The sequence below is a fragment of the Tenrec ecaudatus genome, chromosome 16 (genome assembly GCF_050624435.1).
Source record: "Tenrec ecaudatus isolate mTenEca1 chromosome 16, mTenEca1.hap1, whole genome shotgun sequence".
In the NCBI taxonomy this organism is placed as follows: Eukaryota; Metazoa; Chordata; class Mammalia; order Afrosoricida; family Tenrecidae; genus Tenrec; species Tenrec ecaudatus.
Genome location: NC_134545.1, coordinates 108,860,972 through 108,884,118, shown reverse-complemented (window position 1 = coordinate 108,884,118; position 23,147 = coordinate 108,860,972). Strand labels below are relative to the sequence as shown.

General features: G+C 51.4%; 1 protein-coding gene across 4 annotated transcripts in view; it reads right to left on the bottom strand.

Moving 5' to 3' along the window:
• Positions 1 to 23,147, bottom strand: part of DOCK1 (dedicator of cytokinesis 1) — a 434,492-nt gene that overhangs the window by 38,521 nt on the left and 372,824 nt on the right. For all 4 annotated transcript variants that reach the window (XM_075534789.1, XM_075534791.1, XM_075534790.1 and 1 more), the window contains exons 34-38: positions 16,888 to 16,973; positions 16,541 to 16,697; positions 12,017 to 12,057; positions 9,492 to 9,582; positions 7,039 to 7,158 (exon numbers count right to left, since the gene is read on the bottom strand). In XM_075534789.1, the coding sequence (XP_075390904.1) occupies positions 7,039 to 7,158; positions 9,492 to 9,582; positions 12,017 to 12,057; positions 16,541 to 16,697; positions 16,888 to 16,973 (495 nt within the window). The remainder of the gene's footprint in view (positions 1 to 7,038; positions 7,159 to 9,491; positions 9,583 to 12,016; positions 12,058 to 16,540; positions 16,698 to 16,887; positions 16,974 to 23,147) is intronic.

Below are 23,147 nucleotides of genomic sequence, written 5' to 3'. Positions count from 1 at the left end.
CCAGTGAGGGAACGTGTGGGGCCACCACCCCTACAGAGTGCCTTCCGAACCAGGCCCTAGAGAAGCCTGGGTAAAGCCTTGGGCCCGTTTCCACAGCAGGAAGGTGCCGCGAGGCTGGCGCCGACTGGGCAGTGCTCACCTCTGCTCTATAACCCAGGCCCCCCAGGAGCCGGACCACCACTCTCTGTCCGTGTGTCCTACTGCAGAGGTTTGCGTGTGGCTGTGATCCCTGCAGTCGTGCCACTGGCCTTCCAAATGCACATGAACATGCCAAGGACGCTAAAAGGAGAGGCCAAACTGTCTTGTACGAAGTGTGCCCAGAGTCCTCCTTGGAGGCAAGGATGGAGAGACGTTGTCTCACGTGCTCTGGACATGTTGTCAGGAGAGACCAGTCCCTGCAGAAGGACAGGATGCTTGGCACCCTGGAGGGCAGCGCGGAAGAGGAAGGCCCTCAACGAGGTGGACTGCCAACTGTGGCTATGGGTCGCTATGGGTGGAAACAAGCTCGGTGGCACCTACCAACACCGACAATAACACCCCCAACAGGAGTCTGAGTCCTAACACCCCCCACCCCCCAGGGGGAGGCAATGTTGTCCTGTGAAATGTCCAGACATCGCATGGGATGTGATCAGTTACAGTGTTGTTAGCAGCAGAATGGAAGCCCTTTTGATGGTTGGCCCTATCAGAAAGACTTCACTCTCATACAAAGTTACTGATGTAGGCCCATAAGCACTACTTAGCGCAACACTGTAGCTAAAACGCCAGGAGATTGGACCAAATCTGCCACTCTAAAAATCGCCAGCGGCAAAGAAAAGGAAAGCCCCGCAATTGGGAGGGAGGTGGGGCCGCTGTCCTAGGGACAGCTACCACTGCGCGTGTAGGACTGGTGAAAAATAAACACAAACCAAAACGAACACCTCACTGCTAGAGGCCACGCCGACTCACAGCGACCCTGCAGGACGGGGTAGAACCACCCCTGTGGGTGTACGAGATTGTCAACGCTTTATGGGAGCAGAGAGCCTCGCCTTTCACCTGAGGAGCGCTGGTGGTTTCAAACTGCTGACCTTTTGTTGAGCAGTTCAGAATGTAAAGACAATGCCACGGGGGGTGGTGGGGGTGGTGGTAGGGGGGGAGTTGAAGAAGAGGAGGAAAAGGTTCAAGAAGTAAATTAGCCTAGTTTTACCCTTGTGGGTATGCGTGTAAGCTGGGCCGCTCAAAAAATTTTTTTGCTTTGTTGTAATAAGCAACAATGGAGATATTTTTATAAGACATAATGCCCGTGGGCAGAAACTGAACATGGAAGCTTCACCGACAGGGATTGTGGGCTCAGTTCTCTGATCGAGGCACCTGGCACCCACGTGGCCATCCCACAGAGGCCTGGCAGTCAGTCTGTTCCTCCATTTTCAAGGGGGCTTTGCCAGGGTGACCCTGGCTTCCAGGTGCCAACAAAATCGCCTTCTCAGCCGCCTTCTACCTGTGAACTGACCGGGCTAAGGGCACTCCTGACAATGGCCAGGCCTGCACCAAACACACTCAGACCCACCATTGTGAGCTTCTGCTGAGAGGAGCACGCATCTGTTTCTGGGAGGGGGGAGGGGGACGCTGAGACAAGGGGGTGAGCATGGAGCCGGGTGATTATCAGGCATGCTGGGGAGGGGCGGAGAAGGAAGCCGATGGAGAGGTTGGCTTCTGCAGAGTGGGGAGGGTGAGGAGACCATGAACCTGGGTGACAGGGAGCCAAGACACTTTTAAGTAGAGGGCGAGCGACCAGAGACACAGTTTCAAACAGAACACAATTATGCCGGATGGTCCAACAGAGAAGGCACAGAAAACCATTCCGCTTTGCCGCCTTCAAAACACCAAAGGAGATACTCTGACATCCTCAGGCCCCCGGCCTCTTCCTCTCTGCTCCCTTCTCCGTGCCCCATGGCACCTTCCAGAGGCTGGCCCTCTGTGTGCTGGGCAGTCTGGCAGAACCTTCCTGGGACAAGCCTGCCTAGCCAGCGCAGCTGTGACGGTGACTTCCTGTGTCCACTGTGCTGGGCCCAGGTGCCCTGCCACTGGCTCAGACACTATCTACATGTGCTCCCTGCCACCGAGTCCACACCAACTCACAGAGACCCTAAAGGACAGATTGGAAGTGCCCCATGGGTATCCGAGAATATAAGTCTTTACAGCAGCAGAAAGCCTTGTCTTTCTCGCGCGGAGCAGCTGGGGGTTTCAAACTCCGTCCTTCTGCTTAGCAGCCCACTATGTCTTCACCAGGGCCAGCGGTTACAGGGGACCTGCTCCACCGGTCACTCCAGAGGAAGGGTGGACCTCATAAGAACTGAGCAGGCTGCTCGCTGGAGTGCGTTGTGCATCTGGACTGTGAGTGGACATTTGGGCAGAACTCGCCTGCTCTTCACCCTTCCGTCACCAGAACAATGGTTTCTACGACATAGGTCAGCTGAGGTCTCCAGAATGTTGCCCAACCTATAACCTGGGGGCCTGCTGGCTCCCCCACAATGACACAAGCCAGTTCCCTAAAGTAGATTCTCTCTGTTGCTAGCGATATGACCCCCAACGTAGTCCTGGTGGCAGTTCGGTAAGTTCTGAGTCGTTAACCCCAAGGTTGGTAGTTCAAACCCATCAGTCACTCCTCACGATAAAGAAGTGGCTGTCTGCCCCTGCAAAGACTGGCAGCGTGGAAACCCCACACAGCATCTCTGAGTCAAAACTGACTTGGGGGTAATGGGTCTTGGATTTAGGGGCCTCTCCAACCCCAGATCTACCACTGCTGACTCCGTATGGACTTATTGAAAGCCTATAGGGCAGGACAGAACTGCCCCCTAGGGTTTGGGAGTGACTGGTGGGTGTCAACCTATGATCCTCTGGTCACAGCCCAACGCTTAACCTAGTGCAGCATCAGGACTACTTAAATAAACACACACACACACACACACACACACACACACACACACACACACAGGCCTTCAAAAAGTTCATGGAAAAATTCCATGATCTCTGAGCTCCGTTTTTCCATGACATTTTTTAGTCCCCTGTATATGTACATCTAGCTCTATGCTGACCCGTGACCCCATCACAGTGGACTCAAGGCTGCTCCGACAGGATGGGCTGTGGGTCGGATTAGAACACAGACTAGTCCTGCTTCTCTGAGCCACTGCAGAGACTGAGATGGGGGACTGGCTCCCGGGAGCACAGTGTCCCACAGAGGAAGCACAGAGAGGGAATTCCCTCAATGACATCAGGCAAGGAGCCACATGGTGGGTGACAGTTCTGACATCTTAGTTTCAATTGTATAATCTCATGGTCCCAAGGCACCATGGATCTCGAAGTTCAAGGGTGGTATTAGTCTGCTTGCCTTGGTGCATTTGCTAAAAATGATGAACTCTGTCTTGGTTGAGGAAGTGTCCAGCAACACATACACCCTTTCAGCAGCTGTGAACTGTACGAGTCCGCAGCCCTGCATATTCTCCGTGCATATTCTCCGTGAGTTGTGGAATCATTCTTACCCCACGCAGTGCAGTGAATTAGTTTAAGTGGCCCTTCCCCACACTCTGGTAACTAACCCCCAAAGAGTGGGTGGGGCTATGCAAATGACAGCTGGCTAATTATAAAATAAGATACAAAGCAACTAGGGGAGGTGGGGGTCATGAAAATAAGGTATATGAAACCCTAATGAGGGGAATGGTCGTCTGCCATCTTGCTAGACTTTCCAGAGGGGGGTTACAGGGCGCCTCACTCCCACCAAGAAGAAGAGACAGGAAGAGAGCACCTCCCTTGGTCCTGGAATCTCTGTGCGGAGAATCAACTAGGCCCAGGAAACACACGGGCACCCCCACGCACGCATGCACCCACACACACACACACACACACACAGAGAGAGAGAGAGAAAACTGCCCTTCAGTATTTGTCACTGCCAGGCAATATCACTAAAGTGCAAAAGAGGTGAATCACAGATATCTGGCTATTGTTGTCAAACATGGCACCAGGAGGGATCTTAGCTAAGAGAAGAGGAGGTCTAAGTACAAATTCAAACCACAGACTCCATGTGCTGAGGGCAAGGCTCGACGTGAGCTGCTGAGCTGGGGGCCCACCATTATTACGTAAGCTCCTTCCACCCCACAGCTGACACATTTGACTGTGGTGCCGGAGAAGACTCTGGAAAGTACCACGGCCTGCCAAAAGAGCCAACAGATCCGTCTCAGCAGAAGTGCTGCCAGGATACTCCGTAGAGGCACGGTACTCCTGACTTTGTCGAGAGTGACCAGTCCCTGGAGAAGGACAGCGTGCTTGGCCGAGTTGAAGCTCAGCACAAAAGCGGAAGATGGATCGACACAGTAGCTGCAGCAGTGGCTTTAAACAACAGGGCTGTTGTGGGGATCCTGCAGGACTGGGCAGTGCTTTGTTCTGTTGTTACAACGTGTCGTTGTGAGTCAGAACAGGCTCGATGGCACCTAGCACCACCACCAACCACAGCAGTGCCAGAGGCCTCCTCTGTGTGCCTGCAGCCTGACTGCCCACTCCAGGAGCGTCTCTGACCTCCTGACTGGGAGCAGTCACGTGTGATGGTCACCTAGGATGGACACTCCAGTCTACAGCCTCTGTGGTGGACGTGGCGCTGAAATCAAGTCAGCATCATACTTGAAGTGGTGGCACTCAGAGACATGGGTGGTGGCGTGACATCAGCACAGATGACTGGATGAGCCCACATGTGACAGAAGTGACGTATCAGGAGGTGCACTGGCCGGATGCTGGGTGCCACAGAGTCAGTCTGTAGTCATCCTCAGAGACCCAGGGTCCAGTCGAGTTAAGACTGACTGACCAAAACAAACGTGCTTAAGCAAAGAGACTGTGAGGATGAAATAAGCAACGGGGTGTGTGTTATGGATTGAACATTGTCCTCCTAAAAGTGATTCTCAACTTGTGGATCCCGACCCCTTTGGGGGTCGAACGACCCTTTCACAGGGATCGTCCGATTCATAACAATAGCAAAATTACAGTTATGAAGTAGCAACGAAAATAATTTTATGTTTGGGGGGGGGCACAACACGAGGCACTGTATTAAAGGGTCCCAGCATTAGGAAGGTTGAGAACGACTGTCCTAAAAGGTTGTGTTGAAGTCTTAGCCCCCTGCAACTGACGTGACTGATGTATGGTGGTTACACATCGGGCTGCGATACCCATGGTCGGCAGTTTAAAACCACGGGAGAGAGACTAGGCTTTCTACTCCTGTAAGTAGTTCCTCCCTCAGAACCTCATAGAGTGAGCCAGAATTGACTTGATGGATGGCAGTGAGTCTTGGAGACGCACAGGCCATACAGAAGGGCGCAGAAGACAGTCACAGAGGAAAGGTGGCCACATGAAGCCCGAGGCAGGGATGGGACTGATGTATCTTCAAGCCAAAGACCAAGAGCTGTCAGGGGCACCAGGAGCTGGAGGGCACCAGGAAGAACCTTCACCTGGACACTCCAGGGAGCACAGCTCTGCAGACACCTCATCTTAGCTTGCAGCCTCCAGAAGGGTTCAGTAGACACCTGTGGAGTGAGTGAACACCGGCTTCTGTCTTCACAGAGCTCACTGCCTACTGGGAGCATGTGGACGAAGCCAACACAGAGGCCAAGGTGAACACTGCGGGCGGGCGAGTGGTGTCTAGTGGAAAAGAAGATGTCTGGGGGTGGGGGAGGGGATGGAGAAGCGTGAGGAAGGGACACAGGAAGGAGGCACAGAAGCTCCTGGGTGAGGCAGCAGGGGGCTGGCGCCTTTTCAAAGGCCCCCTTGAGCTTGGGAGGAGATGCTGTCAGAGTGGCGTGGGGACCCCTGTGCCGTGGTGGTGGCACCAGGAGGTCCCCAGCCCCTCATTAAGGCATGCACGCCTTCAGGCCCTGATGACTTTTTTGGTATCTCAAGCCTTTCCAGGGTCCCCACCTCAGCCCGGCCCAGCCCCCAGCACCCACTCTCCCTTCTCTAAATCACAATGGAGAGCCAGAGGCATGTGGGGCTGGGATGGGGTCTTTCCTCATTTCTTTAGTTTCTGAGAAGCAAGACTCCTCCCCACTCCCCACCGGCCATTCTCATGAAGTCTCCATGTTTGTGGGGACCGTCGGACTGCATGCGTGCCAATGACGCGCCTTCTATGATTTTAATTTCCAGGGTTCTTCGGCTGACTGCGCGGTGTCCTGGGGAGCTGGGATTTCTTTTCCACAAGTCAAAGGCAGTGGGAATGGACAAAACGCGAACAGCCACTTCTTCCAGACATAAGGAGGATCCAAGCGCTATAACCAAAGGGACGCTACTTTGCTATCAGTTTCCCAGGGGATCTGAATCACGTCTCCAGGCTCAGGAAATGACAGCCTCCTTCCTTGCCTGGTGCCACTTCTGGGGTCTTCTAGTGTCTGCCTCTCAAACTAAAATACCAAGCAGGCAACTGAGATAAGAATCCACAGACAGAGCCCCAAAGTCACTTGGGACCAGTTTTGCAGAACCTTCAGGGTGGAGGAGGCGCCTTGTTAAAGTCACTGCCCGTCTGAAGCCCAAGAGTGACAGTGGTGAGATCTACGGTAAGGTGATGAACGCTACGGCAGGGTTCTTCTTAGCAGAAGCCGAAGGAACATCATTAGATTCTGCCTGAGCCAATTAAACCAGAAGGAGGCAAGGTGGACCCTGAGCTGTCTGGCTGTGGAATTAATGATTCACTGACAGGGGAAAACTGCCAGCCATCCAAGGAACCTGTGCCCAGAAACACCTGACTGGGAGACCTGGTGTGACTCACCCAGCAGAGACTGCAAAAAAGTCCTGTGTTTTTCAACCCTTGCTTTCAGTCGAGCAACCACAAAAGGGCCACCTATTTCTTCTGTGGGCAGTTTTACTCTGACACATGCAAGCTGTAAGACCCTGCCCAGCACACCCTGGTGCACGCCTTGTCACACATCTCCTGTCCCAGCAGCATCGGGAGGCACACAGGTGTGTGCTCATGTGGCAGGCAAGTGCAGAGAGAGGACAACAGACAGCTGGGCACTGCCGTGATCTGCTTACCTTGCCTTTGTCGAAGTAGTGGATAATTTCCTGGTACAGCTGCTCCTTCAGCTGTCCCTGCGTTGTCGCCTGGTAGCCATCCCGCTGGGTGAGGTGGGCAGTGCACACGTCCTCCGACCACTGTGGCAGAAGCAAAGCGTGAGCAGGGACCAGGTGAGGGATCCAGGGACAAGTGTGCCTACCACAAGGCTCGCTCAATGCACCCTCACTATTTGCCCAACCCTGCGGGGGAGCCTGAGCATTTTTCATGGAATTCAGGTCTCCCAAGAAACAGAGTGAAGGGGACAGGGCCAGAAAGGTTTGCCTGTCCCCAGGAAAGCCCAGTAGAAGTGAGAGACCTTTCATTCTTCTGCAGGGCTGTTCACCTTAACATTGAACTTGCTTGCCTCTGCCTGCCACAATCAGAATGCAACCATTTTGCAATGTTCACAACACAGCTGGGTTACCCACCCCTTTTACTGGGGGGAGCATATGGGTGTCAGTTTGAGATAAATCGGAAATGCAACTCGAAAAGAACAAGTCAGACAAGGAAGTTCATCATGAATTCGTGTTTCTTTGAAATATCTATTCGGGGAGTAGAACTCCCCTCTGGATCTCAGTTAAACAGAGATTTGACAAGCCGATTGCTGGCTAAACACTGGCTGGTAATCTGCAGTGTTTCATTTTCCCTGCCCCAGAAAACAGGAGATTCTGTTTGAGATGTTAAAGATCCAAGATATTCTTGCCACAATGAAGAAAGGACTTTCAAAGCAATACAAAGCATGGTCCTCGGTTGATTAAAGAGTGTGAATTCACATTTAGAGCCATATCACAACATAGTTCAGAAAAACCGCAAACTGCAGTAGTACGGAAGGTGTGAGCAGAGGACACGAAGCTCTCCCAATTTTTCCGGAAAAGGACGGCACAATTGATTTTTGTCGTGGAATAAGCCGCTGTGCAGTTTGTGGCAAATCCAACTGCAGCCCATAAATCCAGGGATTCAACAAATGATATGTTTATATACACACACATATATACATATATATATATATATGGCATAGACAGGCACACATAAAAGTTTATGCTCTATGAGACAGAGGGAGAAAGAGGGGCCCAGCAGTTTGTCAATTCCATTTTAATTTCCCTGGTGTGAAAGACATATCTTCACATTTGTAAAAATACCTGTGACTGAAGTTTGGGTTTCTAGCAAATGGAAGGCCATCGGAATTCACAGTGTGGTGCCTGGTGTCAGGCCCGCCATCAGAAGTCTCTGTGCCTCTGAGGAGCTTTATATGGGGAAGAGACCAGAGGGGTCCCCGCCGAGCGGCCAGGCTCAGAGGAGTGTTGGCAAGGCCTCTAGACTCTGGGAGCCTTCTCTTCTCATACCTTCTCTGTCACGGGCTCTTTGAGTTTGAGGTAGAGGCCAATGACCACATGTGGTGTTTCCACAGGAGCCTGTCTCTACTTGCAGCACGAGCGCCATGGGGAATTTCAGGATCAGTCCCAAGCCCCAAATCATCCTACCAGAGGTTCCCTCTGACACATGTGCTCCTCATCTGCGACCCCCCACTTTCGTCCCGTGTTTCACAGGCTGGTTTGGATTGAGAAACACGGCTCAGCGATGGCAGTTGTTAACGTAGGTTAACGCCACCGAATGTGACTCCCCTCAGTGTTCTGGTTTATCCAGCTCAACTTTTTTCCCCCTCCCATTTGTCAATGAGGCTACCGTGAACTGGTCTAAGGACTCACTGAAGTTTAAAATGTTTACATTAGAGCTGTGTTGCACTTCCTCCTCCATCTGACCATTCATACACCCACCCCACAACCCACATATCCACCCATCCACCCAGCCATCCATCAGCCATGCGTTCACCTACCCACCCACCCACCCAGTTATTCACTGACTATCCATGCTGGCAGTAGACATAGATGAGAGAATGACTAGGTCACTGATGACATGAAGCCAATGGCTAAAGCCATCTGCTTAACCAGGGGCCCGGGGCCTGCCTTGAGAGCAGTCCCAGGAGCCCTGCGCCCTGGCCTGGGGGTCAGATAGAGAGCACCAACAGGTCTCTGTGGGCACCACTGGAAAGTCAGGGTCTGGTTTGCCACTCCTTGCTAACAAGGGGAATGCTCATCCCATCTCTTAGCTGCCCTACCACCGCGCTGTCTCACCGCCGTGCCTTCCCACTGCCACCAAGACCATCCTGCTGGCAAGACGAGCCACTGCCATCGAAGCCCCTGCAAGTCGCCAGCCTCTGATGACAGCCCTCTGCGGCATCTTGCTTAAGCTGCACTTGGAAGCCCAGGGGTGTCCAGTCATAGTCCCTGGATGCAACTGTGTAAGTCCTGACACTTAGTCAACACCCTGGAAAACTTCCGTCCATCCGTCTGAGTGCTCGGATCAGATAGGGAGAAGCAAATGCAGGGAGAATTTCACACACGGGCCGGCCGCGGGTGCAGCCCTCTGTTACCTTAAGCAGCTTGGCGTGCAGCAGGAGGGTGTACGCCGCCTCCGTGTAGTTGTCGCATTCTCGGTGCAGGTCACACAGCTTGTACAAATACCTGCCAAGATTGGGGGGGGAGGGGGGATGTTAGAGTGCCAGCATGTACTCTGTGTTGAGGATTGCCCAGAGCCGAAGTCACCCTTCAGCCGTACATCACCCGACACCGTCTCTTGTCTGCAGACGTCATCACTCATCATGCCGGCAGCCGGCACCCAGGAGCGAGCTCAGTCCCCACCGCCCCCCTTGCACACACAGCCAGGGTTTGCACATCAGGGTCCTGCTGCAAGGAGGAGGCCCCTTCCTGCTGTCCTGTTGTCACTCGTTCCACTGTTCCCCGCGCCTTCTCATCCGCTCCAGCTTTCTCCTCTCACACCGAGAACCTTACATACGAGAACGTGTGCACACTCTGTGAGCCCTTGCACGCCTGCCACCTCCGACTGGGAAACACAAAACGCCAACCCCAAGCGTATCTAAGAATGGTTAACATGGCACGTTCTGCTTTAGAGATATGTCATCACCGTAATTCTCTTTCGACAGTAAGCACCGCAAACATGCACTCATGCGTGCGCACATCCACCTGAAGAAGGCACTGCTACGGCCACAGTGAAGACGGCCGTGGAGGAAGCAAGCAAGCTACATTTCGGAGGGAAGCAGCCCGCTCAGGGCTTCTCTGAAGTTTCTTGAACCGGCTCTTTGCTGGGGGTGGGGGTGGGGTGTGAAAGTTAAAAACAAATACGCAAAAATCTTAGGAATGGCACAAAGAAGTAGAGAATCGGTTTTGATGTTCTAAGCCTGTCATTTAGCTTGAATGCCTGCAGGCCACTCCTAGTCTTCAAAGGCAGTGGTTCTCAACTTTCCTCATGCCGAGACCCTTTCATACAGTTCCTCACGTGTGGTGACCCCCAACCATAACATTATTTTTGTTGCTACTTCATCACTGTCATGTTGCTACTGTGATGAATTGGGTGACCCCTGTGAAAGGGTCATTCAACCCCCAAAGGGGTCACGACCCACAGGTTGAGAACCACTGTTCTAAGTGGTAACCTTGCTACCGGCCTGGCACTGGATTCCAGGTGTGGCCAAGGAGCAGGGCTGACTGGCAGCCGACCTCCGGGAGGAAAGGCTCACCCAGGAGTGGAATCCTGTGAGGCCAGGGGTAGGGGTGACCCCTCAGATCTTTTTTCCACTCGTGTGTGAGACAGACACTGGCAGCAGGGAGTGTGGCATCGCGTCTTGTTAGCTGTGGGTTATTTGTCGTTGACACCACTGGTCTACCAGGGCATCCTGTGGTGGGGGTTTCTACACTCTGCCACCAGGACTCCACGTCCCTGCAGGGCCCCCTGTGGTGGACAGGGTTCAGCACCGCTCCCAGCAGGAGATGGACTTGGAAGGAAGATCTGGATGAGCCACTTTTGAAAACTAGCCCAGGAAAAGTACAGGGATTGCAACAGGCTGCGCTCCGACTCGCTTGCTTTGGGCACGTCACTGGACCTACCGACCCTGCTATTGAGTCTATTCCAACTCACAGAGACCCTGAAGGACAGAGTACACCTGGGCTTTTGGTTCCAAAGGTTATGAGTCTTCCAGGAACGGGCAGCCTCGTCTTTCTCCCGAGAAGAAACTGACGGCTTCAAACGAATGACCGTGCGGTGGGCAGCCCAGGGCTCCGTGGGTCAGTCGCTAGATGGGGACAGATGACTGTTGGAGGCCCTCCGTGACAAGGACTGGCACACAGCCCAAGGATAGACTTCAACATGTGGTGCGTGAGGATAACACAGGACAAGCCTGCATACTGTTGCTTCCTGTTGTACACATTAAGTCACTGCGAGTGCTGAACATGAATGTAATACAAGGCAAGCCTACGCTCTGTTGTGGTGTGCAAATAAGGTCACCATGGGCCCGAGCAGGCCTGATGGCTCAATCTATCCATCATCTATCTATCTATCTATCTATCTATCTATCTATCTATCTATCTATCTATCTATCTAATCTATCAACTAGCTATCATCTGTCTACCATCTATCAATCATCAATCTAGCATTTATCTATCAATCATCTATCATCTAACTATCAATCACCTATTCATCTATCTATCAATCTATGAATCAATCATCTACCATCTATGTCTGTCTATCTATCTATCTATCTATCTATCTATCTATCTATCTATCTATCTATCTATCTATCTATCTATCTAAAGTTTTAAAATCTGGATTCCACACTCCGACATGTGCTTCACTGGGAAGCATTACATTCTATGGGGCTGCCCTTTTCATCCCAAAGGGCCCATGCATTGAACAAAAAGTACACAGGCCCTATGAAGTAATCAACAAGGTTTCTGCTTCTGAGACACCTGTCCGGACAACGGGCGCACAGGGTGGTGGCAGCTGTGGACATGCCGTCCACCTCACACTGTCACCCCACGCAGCACACCTGTCCCCAGGAAGTGCCACGGCAGTAGCCGTGGCAAACGCAGATAGGAGTCCACGTACCTGATGTACATTTCTTCTCTTTCAATTTCCTTGTAGAAGTTCTGGAAAGAACCAAGCACATGCTGTTAGGAAACGGTCTGTCGAGAGGAATCACAGTCACACGAACAGGGCCAGTTCAGAGGCTGAACTCACCACAGCACAGGGTGCCCGCCCCCTCTTTGGGCTGGGACCACACGGACACACAAAACTGCAGGTCGGTCTAGTCCCACCCCTTCATGGCAATTCTGGGTGTGGAGTGTCCTCCCCTTGGGACACCAGTGCCCCTGCACCCCCTTGTCTCCCTGTAGACAAAGAACTGCCCACAGGCAGGGTGTCTTGGAGCCCTGCTGTTGTCATTGCTGATGGCTGCCACCAGTCCCTGACTCTCGATGGTCCTGTACCCAACAGAGCAAAGTTTCAACAAGCAAGTTGTGCGTCCACCCCAACAAAGATGAAGGTGGAGTCTTTCGATGCCCCCATGAACCCCTTCTCTACATGCTGTGGATCACCTCTGGTTGAATATAAACATCCCAAGGACAGTGGCGTTTCTGAAGGCAGACATTTGGGCATACACTTCAAAATCTCTTCCCTGCAGCAAGGACCAGAAAGATGCAAAGAGGACACTTCGCCGAGTGTCCAAGGCTTGGGGACATCATGGCCACCTTCAGTGTGGAATGGCATTTCTGGTTATCTATCAGAGGTAACAAGCGAGGGGTATCCTTACTCAGTGGGCTAACAGGCTTTGCAAACAGGCGTGCACTGTGGGGCAGAGCCTGAGCAAGCAGGCTGCGCCACTGTACGAGAAAGACGGACTCCATGTGTGGAACGCAGTCCTGCGCCTGTTACCCCCACGTCCTACATGGGCGGACATCAATGCTGGCTCACGGCCCCCCTAGGGCCCCCGACTCAGACTCACTGCGCATGTCCTGGCTTTTCATAGCTTCTCCATGTGCGTCACTTTTGAACACATTACTTATTACTCAGTGCAACAGAACAGGGAGGGTTTTCCAATTCCAGTCCTGGGTCTGCGTTTGTCTTATAAAGGGGCCGTGCCAAGAATAACTTCTATATCCACAGTAAAGGCCCTGCCAGTCCTAGAGCCGTCGGCGCTGATAATTGCATAGAGCTAAATGGTGCACAGCAGGCTCGGCTCTGATAATTAAAGAGGGTTGGATTAGGAGGTGGTAATGGAATTCTAGTTGGTGAATTACAAATGTGAATTCTGTCCGGTTGGTCCCACGGGCATATAGACAAGCTTTCAGGGACGGGGAAGAAGTTTTAGGTCTCGTGGCTTCGTGATGTCATCTCACGTCTTTATTTCCTTTTCATGTTTTGTTGTACGCTTGCTGAAAGTATACACAGCAAAGCAGGCTGTCCTTCAACAATTTCCACACCAAGGGTGCCGTCACGCTGGCGTGCGATCTTCCGTCGGCGCCCTCCCCCTCATTGCTTTGGTCCTAATGGTTCCCTTCCCATCAGTGTCTTCTCCCTGCCCGCGCCTGCGCTCTGGGGCAGCTGTCCTCCATTGAGTCTCATAGGAAAGATTTCGCAAAGCCCGCAGTCCCCAAGGGTGGAAGTCTTCACCTGCTACGTGGTTAGAAGGTGATTTAAGGGTGTGGTCAAGGTTGAAAGAGTATCTTACACACACACACACACACACACACACTGTCATTAAGTTAATTTTGACTCACTGTGAGCCTATAGGACGGAGTAAGGCTCCTGTGGTGTCTGAGGCTAGCAAATCTTTGTGGGAGCAGACAGCCTTGCCTTCCTCCCATGGAGTGGTTAGTGGGCTGGAACCATTGATCCTTTAGTCAGCAGCCCATTGGTTAAACCACTGTGCCTGCCTCCAGGGTTCTGGGATAGATGACAGGTAGATAGATGATAGATAGATAGATAGATAGATAGATAGATAGATAGATAGATAGATAGATAGACAGATAGATAAATGAATGCATGGATGGATGGATGGATGGATAAGTAGGCCGCTTTCTCTAGATCTGACTCATGACCAAGGAGAGACAGGAAGTCTGTCTATAAAACCACTGCTGTCTTTCCCCTTTAATCTTCAATAGATCTATTTTATGTTTAAGATAAAAGCATTGTGGTAGGAGGTTGGGATCCATGCTACCATCCCCAGGAAACCGTTAAGAATAGAACGCTTGCCTCTGCATGGAATGATTCAGGATGTCCTAATTAGAAGCCAGTTAATAATGGGAGATAAGCTCTGGAATCCTGGTGTGATTCTTAGTTAAAGCCCAACTCGCGCTGACAGCAGTGAAAATAGACGGGCCCAAGTAGGGCTCCGGCAGCCTGAGCAACATGTGCTGACGCCATGCAGGGTTCTCGGTAGAGATGGTTTTCTGACCCGGGACGAGGCTGGCTGGCAGGAGCAGGCCACCACGTCACCCAGGCCTCATGGCCTCCTGAGCATGGGAGATGCTGCTTACAATGAATGGCAGCCAACCCATGTTCGAGGGAAACGTAACGGGCGTCACGACTCTTCATTCCGACGCCAAGCTGCCTGAGTCTCCACGGGAAGAACCCATGTTGTTGTTAGGTGCTGTCCAGTCGTTTCCGAGGCTCATTGATCCAACAACGTACAACACAAAGAAGCACTCGCCAGTCCTGCGTGGTCCTCACAACGGTCCTTAGGTTGGAGCTCACTGATGCAGCCACCATGTCCGTCCATCTTGCTGAGGGCCTGCCTCTTGTTCGCTGCCCCCTCCACTGTACCAAGCACGAAGTCCTTCTCCGGGGACTGTTGTCTCTGACTGTGTGTCCGATGTACCTGAGATGAAGTCTCATCATCCTTGCCTCTAAGGAGCATTCTGGCTGCCCTTCTCCCACAAGAGATCTGCTTGTTCTTCAGACACTCCATGGTCCTTTCAATACCCTTTGCCGGCTCAGAATTCAAAGGGACCATGAAGAAATGAGGCACAGGGAAGAGAATGATCTCACAAGGTGTTTTTGTCCCCCAATCTCTGCATCCTCTGAAAAACACTGATTTTTAGTTCAAGCTATTCACACTGATAGAACAGAATAATTTGGAGGAGGCAAGAAGACAGGGGAGCCTGGGCCAAGTTCATGCCTGTGCATTCTCGCATCTCACTGGTTCTGCCCACAATCGACAGGCGAAGGCTCAGCCAGGGCCAACTGTGGCAGTTACATAATCTGGTGTCAATTTGTGAATGGGTGGAGTCTTGCCCGTCAATCAGGTCACAGTTTGATGACCTCATTTGGAGGCACCACGGAGAAAAATAGCTCACTGGAGGCGGGGCCCACACTCACTGCCTACGAGACATTCCTGTTGACAAGACACATGGAGCTATGCTGATGGAGCCGGAGCCCTGGAGCTGGAGGAGCCACGTGAGACTCCTGCCAGAGCTGAGATGCTTCCACTGCCACTAGATCCACAAGGGTTTCCATCCACTGGCCTGTGATCGTCCTGCATTCAGTGTCATTGCATGTGTTTCGTGAGTCTGAAGAGGACTTTATAGATTGGTATCAGACATATAGGCTAATATCTTATGGACTTGATCTGGCCTGGGCTGGGATGTTTTGTCAATGTTCAATTGCTCTTGTATATAAAGCTCTTTCTCATACATATGTGAGTGTCTATAAATTCATTTCTCTAGTCAACCCAGACTCACATACCAAATGACAGGGACAGATATCAGTAATTTCGACATCACAGACACAGGCACCAGAAACCAGCCAGTTGTACAAGTGTCCACACCCCTGTCATGCTGCATAGAGATGTCTTCAGATTTTGAAGAAGAAATCTCATTAGAGAGCATCTGTCTCATTCACCGGACCAGGTTGTCTAGGCAGCGATAAAGGGGACGAGATTGCTGCCACCTTTCTGCTTTGATGAACCCATGGGAACGCACAGGCTGGTACAGAAAACAACTGGGAAGTGGAATGGGCCCTTGTGTTTCTGTGTAACCCCGGCTTTCTCAGCGGTTTTCTCAAGCACGGCTGCCTGGCAACCAGTGTCCTTTTCAGTGGGGGCAAGGCACCTGCAAGCACAGCCCAGTGATGGTATGAACGTTCACACGACCAAGCAGATAGGAACCATGACCAGAGCTGGTGCCACCCCATTTACAAAACGAGGTGGCTTTCCTTCCCAGCAATGGAGAGAATCACAGGGGCCCTCCAGAGGGTGGTGGGGTAAGCATGCAGGGCAATCCAGAGAGCAATCCACCCATGGCCATTGGGTCCACTCCGAGCCGTCCACACTCTACATGTTGGGGCAGAACTGTCCACTGGGATTTTTAAGGCCATCACGTCACCTTTACGGAGCCAATGGCCTCAACTTCTGCCCAAGAGGTGCTGGGTGGGTTCCCATGGCCCAGCCTTAGCAAGCAGTTCTGTTGGTAATCACAGTGCCCTCGGGGCCATCGGTGGTTCTCGATGAGCAAGCAAACCAAGGCCTCCGGTCGGGGCCACTGGAAGCTGTGGTCGCCAGCCCTGGGTTCTTGAACTCCGTGGTGGAGTCTCCGGCTGGCGGGAAGCTTGGGCGTGTCGTTCAAGTGTACTCACCAGCACGTTGACTGTGCAGCTCATCCGGTTCTCCTTGTTCTCGTCATGCATAATGGTCCTGTAGTCCAGAAGCCTTTCCATTAGGCGCACCACAAGGTTCACGAAAGCTTCCCCCGTCTTGGCCAGGTACTTATGCTTCCTGCAGTGCTCCAAGAGGCTGGGGGGGAAATAATTAGACACACCTTGTTAATCACACACCGAAAAAAGAAACTCGACGGAGGTGCCACGGAAAGTATTTGCCATTATTAACACATTTTAATTATTTCGGGGCCACAGAGTTCATTGTCATCTAATTACAGTCTCTGCCCATCTTCTGAAATAAATCCCCCATGTTAATCAACACTTACATTTTATCAAATAACACTTTGTACTGCTCGTCTCCTCTGCCTCCTTCCACTTCATGATCCAGCTTGGTGATGATCTCATTTTCAAACTATAATTAAACAGAGCGAAGGGAATCATCAGCAGGGCAGACATGGCGTGCGCAGGCTTCCGGCGACAAGCCGTCCTCACACCGTTACCCACTGCCCCCAAAGCCGGCCTGCATTGTAGGCATTGCCCTCTGTGAACCTAGAGATGGCAGATGACCCGCCGGGGGTACACTTTCATTTCCCTCCGCTGGTTAGTGGAGCCCCCACAGGCCTACTCTGAGAGTCGGGGCAAGAACACCAGGCACACAGACAAGAGCACGTCAGCAAACAGACTCAAGGTGCAAGACAGATAATGCCAGGCACTCCTCTCTGAGAGCAGGCGGCCTCTGGAAGCGATCGCTGGTTTATGGAACGGAACAGATGGCATCTCACTTGACAGCAGAGTTCTCTGCAACTAGGAAACAGCCAAGGGCCACTTCCCTGCCATCCTCTCGGTGGATCCTAGTGGAATCTACTTCCCTGCCATCCTCTCGGTGGATCCTAGTGGAATCTACTTCCCTGCCATCCTTTCGGTGGATCCTAGTGGAATCTACTTCCCTGCCATCCTCTCGGTGGATCCTAGTGGAATCTACTTCCCTGCCATCCTTTCGGTGGATCCTAGTGGAATCTACTTCCCTGCCATTCTCTCGGTGGATCCTAGTGGAATCTACTTCCCTGCCATCCTTTCGGTGGATCCTAGTGGAATCTACTTCCCTGCCATCCTCTCGGTGGATCCTAGTGGAATCTACTTCCCTGCCATTCTCTCGGTGGATCCTAGTGGAATCTACTTCCCTGCCATCCTTTCGGTGGATCCTAGTGGAATCTACTTCCCTGCCATTCTCTCGGTGGATCCTAGTGGAATCTACTTCCCTGCCATCCTCTCGGTGGATCCTAGTGGAATCTACTTCCCTGCCATCCTCTCAGTGGATCCTAGTGAAATCTACTTCCCTGCCATCTTCTCGGTGGAGCCTAGTGAAATCTTGCAGACTGGCAGAGGAAATCTCATTAAAAAGGAATGGGACCACATCTCCAGAGTAGGTGGAACTGGGTCACCCCAGAAGATAGGTCCAAATTGTACTCTTGGGCACCTGTGGGTGAGGCTTTCAGACGGAAGTCAGTTGAGACTCTCAAGATGAAATACTGGGTCCCTCAGTCCAATGGCAAGTGTCCCCACAAGAGAGGCGGCAGAGAAGACAGACACCTGGGACACCCGTGGACAGGGAGGCATCCACAAGCCAAGGAACACCTGGAGCCACCTGAGGTGGGAAGGGGCGAGGAAGGATCCTCCCCCAGAGCCTCCAGAACACCGCTCTCCCGATCCCTGCTCTCCGACTGTCCCCTCCAGGCTAGTGAGAGAATGCATCCATCGCTCTGGCTTCAGGCTGCCAGGTTTGTGACTCTGTAACAGTCACCCTTCAATCTGATGGTCCCTACAGACAGACCAATGGACCCCTGAGCATGCCTTCTGTCTCATTCCCCAGAGCTTCCTACTGGGTTGGCTGCACATCCGGGTGAGAAAGGGCCTTCAGAACCTATGGAGAGTTCCCCGACCCATGTTTCCCCAAAACCTGTACCTTCTGGGGACTCTCGGATCTTTCTCAGAGGTCATGAGACCCATTGCTGGTTAGCCTTGAGGTTACTACCCTGATGACATTGAAAATGTCTTCCCTAGCCTCAGAGCCCAGCTCCCATCACCAGGAGAATCCAGCTCTTCCTCGGACCAGAGAGCCAGCCATACAACCACCTGTGCTGCAGAGGCCCATCCACGTAGCCCAGGTAGACAGGAGGGATGGGAGGGAGTTAGATCTCAGGGAGCTGGAGATAGGTGCCCTCTGCATGGGAAGAAGGTAGATAAAGGAGTGGTTGAAGGGAATAACAGGTAAGTCAGGGATCAGAAAGTTAGAATCCCAAGACAGGTATACAGTGGGCTCTTCTACGCCTTTAAAACACTTGGTCTGGTGGGTCAAAAAGCTCTACTGGCCTCCTCTGTTACTAAGGTCCCATAAGAATCGAAGCTGCAAAATGTAAAAAAAGAAAAGGGAAAAAAAAAGAAAGAAAGAAAAGAAAATGGGAACTGATTACAAGGATCCACATGTGACCTCTTCCCTGGGAGAGGGACAGCAGAGAAGGGGGGAAGGGAGACTCCGGATAGGGCAAGATATGACAAAACAACGATGTATAAATTACCAAGGGCATATGAGGGAGGGGGGAATGGGGAGGGAGGAGGGGAAAAAAAAGAGGACCTGATGCAAGGGGCTTAAGTGGAGAGCAAATGCCTTGAGAATGATTGGGGCAGGGAATGTATGGATGTGCTTTATACAATTGATGTATGTATATGTATGGATTGTGGTAAGAGTTGTATGAGTCCCTAATAAAATGTAAAAGAAGAAAAGAGAAAAAAATGATTAGGGCAAAGACTGTACAGATGTGCTTTATACAATTGATGTATGTATATATATGAACTGTGAAAAGAATTGTATGAGCCCCAATAAATTGTTAAAATTAAAAAAAAAAAGAAAAGAAAATGATTAGGGCAAAGAATGTACAGATGTGCTTTATACAATTGATGTATGTATATGTATGGACTGTGATAAGAGTTGTATGAGCCCCTAATAAAACGTTTTTTTAAAAAAAAGAATCGAAGCTGCACAAGAGCAAAGTCTCCACCTTTCTTGGACACTGCGGTGTCTCCACCACCTTGAGTAACACCTGCTGTTGGTGCCCAGACATCATTCAGAAAGATCAAAGCCAAAACATACTGTTGTTGAGTCCATTCCAACTCATAGGAATGACGGTGTTGGGTGCCCAGAAATTAATTGGAAAGGTCAAAACCAGAAGCCATTTTCATGGAGTCAATCCCAATTCATGGGGTTTCTGAACTAAAAATCTTTATGGGAGCAGGCAGCCCCGTCTTTCTCTGGGCTGGTGGTTTGAACTCATGACCTTGTAGTTAGAGCTCAACACCTAACCCACAGAGGTGGTGTTCAATTGGATAGGGCACAGGAGGGCCACCCATTGTCAAGATCCACTCCTTTCCCTTGGCCACTCCAAGACCGGAGCCATGTCCAGGTTGTGCAGGCACCATCACCTGGCGGGGCATTGGGGGCGGGAGCTGCTGCTGCAGTGGCAGCTGGCTGCTGGCTTCTTCTCCCTGAGCGACCCCTGCCCAGACCTGCCCGCCCTCCAGAGGACGAGTGTCTGAAGCCACAGTGTAATCCCTGCTCCAGATGAAACACAGGTTTAATATGAGACTGGAGAGAAGTATTGATTCTTGTTTGACATCAAGGAGTCAGCAGCATCCCCACAGCCCAGAGCTCCCTGGATCCAGCCAGCTCCCCACTTGTTCCTCTCCATCGTCTCCTCCTCCCATATAAACACCCTCTTTTGGATTCTGTTTGGCCTAGGAAGTTCAGGGATTTCGGGAACATAGAAAAAGAGACAGTCTATTGAAGAAGAAAGAATGCTTTGCCTATTATTATTTTTTTTGCTCTACCCGACGTCTCACGGTAATGACTTTCATTGTAGAAATACCACCTTCTCTTGCAAACCCACTATTAGTCTCCTCTTTGCAGAAATGGATTCTTCACAAAGCCCTGCTATTGGACTCCAAGACATGGGAGAGCTGTGACTGGGCCGAGAAGTGGCGTTTCCAGGTGGCCTCAATTCAAGATGGCCCTCACACAGGAATCAGGGAGGCAGGTGGGTGCTGATACCTCAGACCAAATCATGGTGACGCAGAATAAATCTGAATTCAGTTGTAACACGTCATCCAGGACCACAAAGGAAGAGCAGACCCAGAGAGCTGCTCCAGAGTTAGAGGGAGCAACGAGGAACACTCAGACACACACAAGCCTGGACTATCCGTGATGACAAGCACCGATTGACACGTGGATACACGGGCTCTGGTCCTATCATCCTACTTGTATGTGCTGTGTCTGCATCCACGTTTATACTTAAACAAACAGGTCACAGGGCGCAGGTAAACCTGGAGGCTTGAGGCCATAGTCTCAGGGACATGCAAGTCAGTTGACATACCGTCCTCCACAAAGAGGACAAGGAGTCCACAAAGCAAACACACTATCCAATTCCGTACCTGGCTAAAGAGGACCCACGAGGAGTCAAGCATAGGGCATGAGGGAAAACAGGTCCTATGTGAAGGCATGCCAACCCAGACAGACATTTGAAATCCCCCAGCACTGGTCAGTCGGAGGGCTTGATTTGGGGTCCGTTTTAGGAAAATGGTCAGCACTGCTTCCCTGCCACACCGAGCAAGACATACCGTCACCATGTCCTTGCCCAGGCTGCTGATCAAATGTTGACTGAGGGGCTTAATGCTTGCGACAGAGTGGATGAGTGGTCAGTAAATCCAGAAAACACAGCTGATCTAATTTTACTACCCTCTAGTCCAAACTGAGTAATTTGCACAAACACCTGGCAAACCCCTCCTGTTTATAAGCAGGGACTCCATGCCAGAGGTCCCTATCAGCCCAAACTAATCCCAGGGTCTCTGCTTCTTTCTTTCTCTCTCTCTCTCTTTCTTTTTAAAAAAAATACAGAACATACAAGAATCAATTGGGAAGGAAAGGATGAGTCAGCCAGGGCATAGTATAACACCGATGAAACACACAATATTTTTCTGGTTCTTTGAAGGTTCCTCACCCCCCACTATCATGACCCCAGTCTTGCCTTTCAGTTTGGGCTAGACTGGAGCCTGAACACTGGTACAGGTAAGAGCTCACAACACACGGAATCCAGATCAGATAACCCCCCCCACCCCAGGAACAGAATTGGGAGGTTAAGGGGAAAGTGGAGGGAGGACAGGAGGTAGGGAGAACCAATCGAAATGATTGACATATAACCCGTGTCCCCATCCCCAGGGGGATGGACAAGAGAAACCTGTGTGAAAGGAGACAACAGTGGGTGTAAGACATGAAAATAATAATAATTGAAAAGTTATGAAGGGGTCGAGAGGGTCAGACAGAGGGAGGGGGGTAAAAAAAGAGGAGCTGATATCAAGGGTTCAAATAGAAAGTAAATGTTTAGAAAATGATGACGGCAACATATGTACAAATGTGCTTGAGACAGTTGATGTATGGATTGTTATTAAGAGCTGAAAGAACCCCCAATATAATGTTTGTTTGTTTTTTAAGAAGAATCAAGTGGGCCGAGGCGTGAAGATACAGCTCTCATCCAGTCAGGCAGCGCTCAGCGCCCAGGCGTGTTCCGGGGACCGGGACCCTGTGCAAGTTGGATGCTGTGTGATCCCTCTCTGGTCCTGCCTTCTCTTTAAACAGGTGTGTGACTCAGCAGTGGCTGTGCCTGGTCCTCCATCCTAATCCTTAGCCTCTTGTGCACACCTGGTACCGGCCCCTCTCTCATCATGCTCCTCAGCTTTCTGTGGAGACCACCCTTCCAGGACGTGGCCAGGTTTTCTCTGTGGGAGCTGGTGCACGATATTGTAAGTGGGTGGGAGGCCCCCCCGTGGTGGGACTTTGAGTAGACGGGGGCGGGGGGGAGTGAGTAGGGCTGTGTGTGTGCACGGCTGTATTTTCCTCTCTTTGCTGACTCACCAACGTCACTATGAAAATATGCACAGGGTGTCCCAACTGAACATGTTGAACAAGCCATCTTGAAGACTCCGATACTAGGAGCCCAGCAAGGAGAAGCCTCCGAGGGCCTGAAGAACACAGGCCCTTTGGAAAGCTGCTGTGACAACAGACACAATAAAACATTTTTAAAACTAGCCCAAACTCACTGCCATCAAGTCAGTGTCAACTCACAACAACCTTACAGGACAGGGTAGAACTGCCCCTTTGAGTTTCCATGACGGTAACTCCGTATGGGAGTAGACAGCCCGGTCTGTCTCCCTCCAGGCAGCTGGACATTCCCAACTGCTGACCTTTCGGACTGCAGCCTAGTGAGTAGCCACTGGACCACAGGGCTCCTGGCGCAGTGAAATGGGGTGGGGGTATGGATTTCTTGGTTAATTCAATTAACTTCTAAAGGAACCATGGCCCCGGCGGCCCCGTGTCCCGGTTAACCCTGCGTAACTGATTTGGATTCAAGAGGCTATGGCGTGGAAGCGCTCCAGCAGGGGATAATCCAAAAGCCAATTATACTTGCTTTGGAACACAGCTTTCCTGTGGGTTAGTGCTGCCTCTCCTGAGCTCAAGCATTTACAAACAGATAAAGCCCAG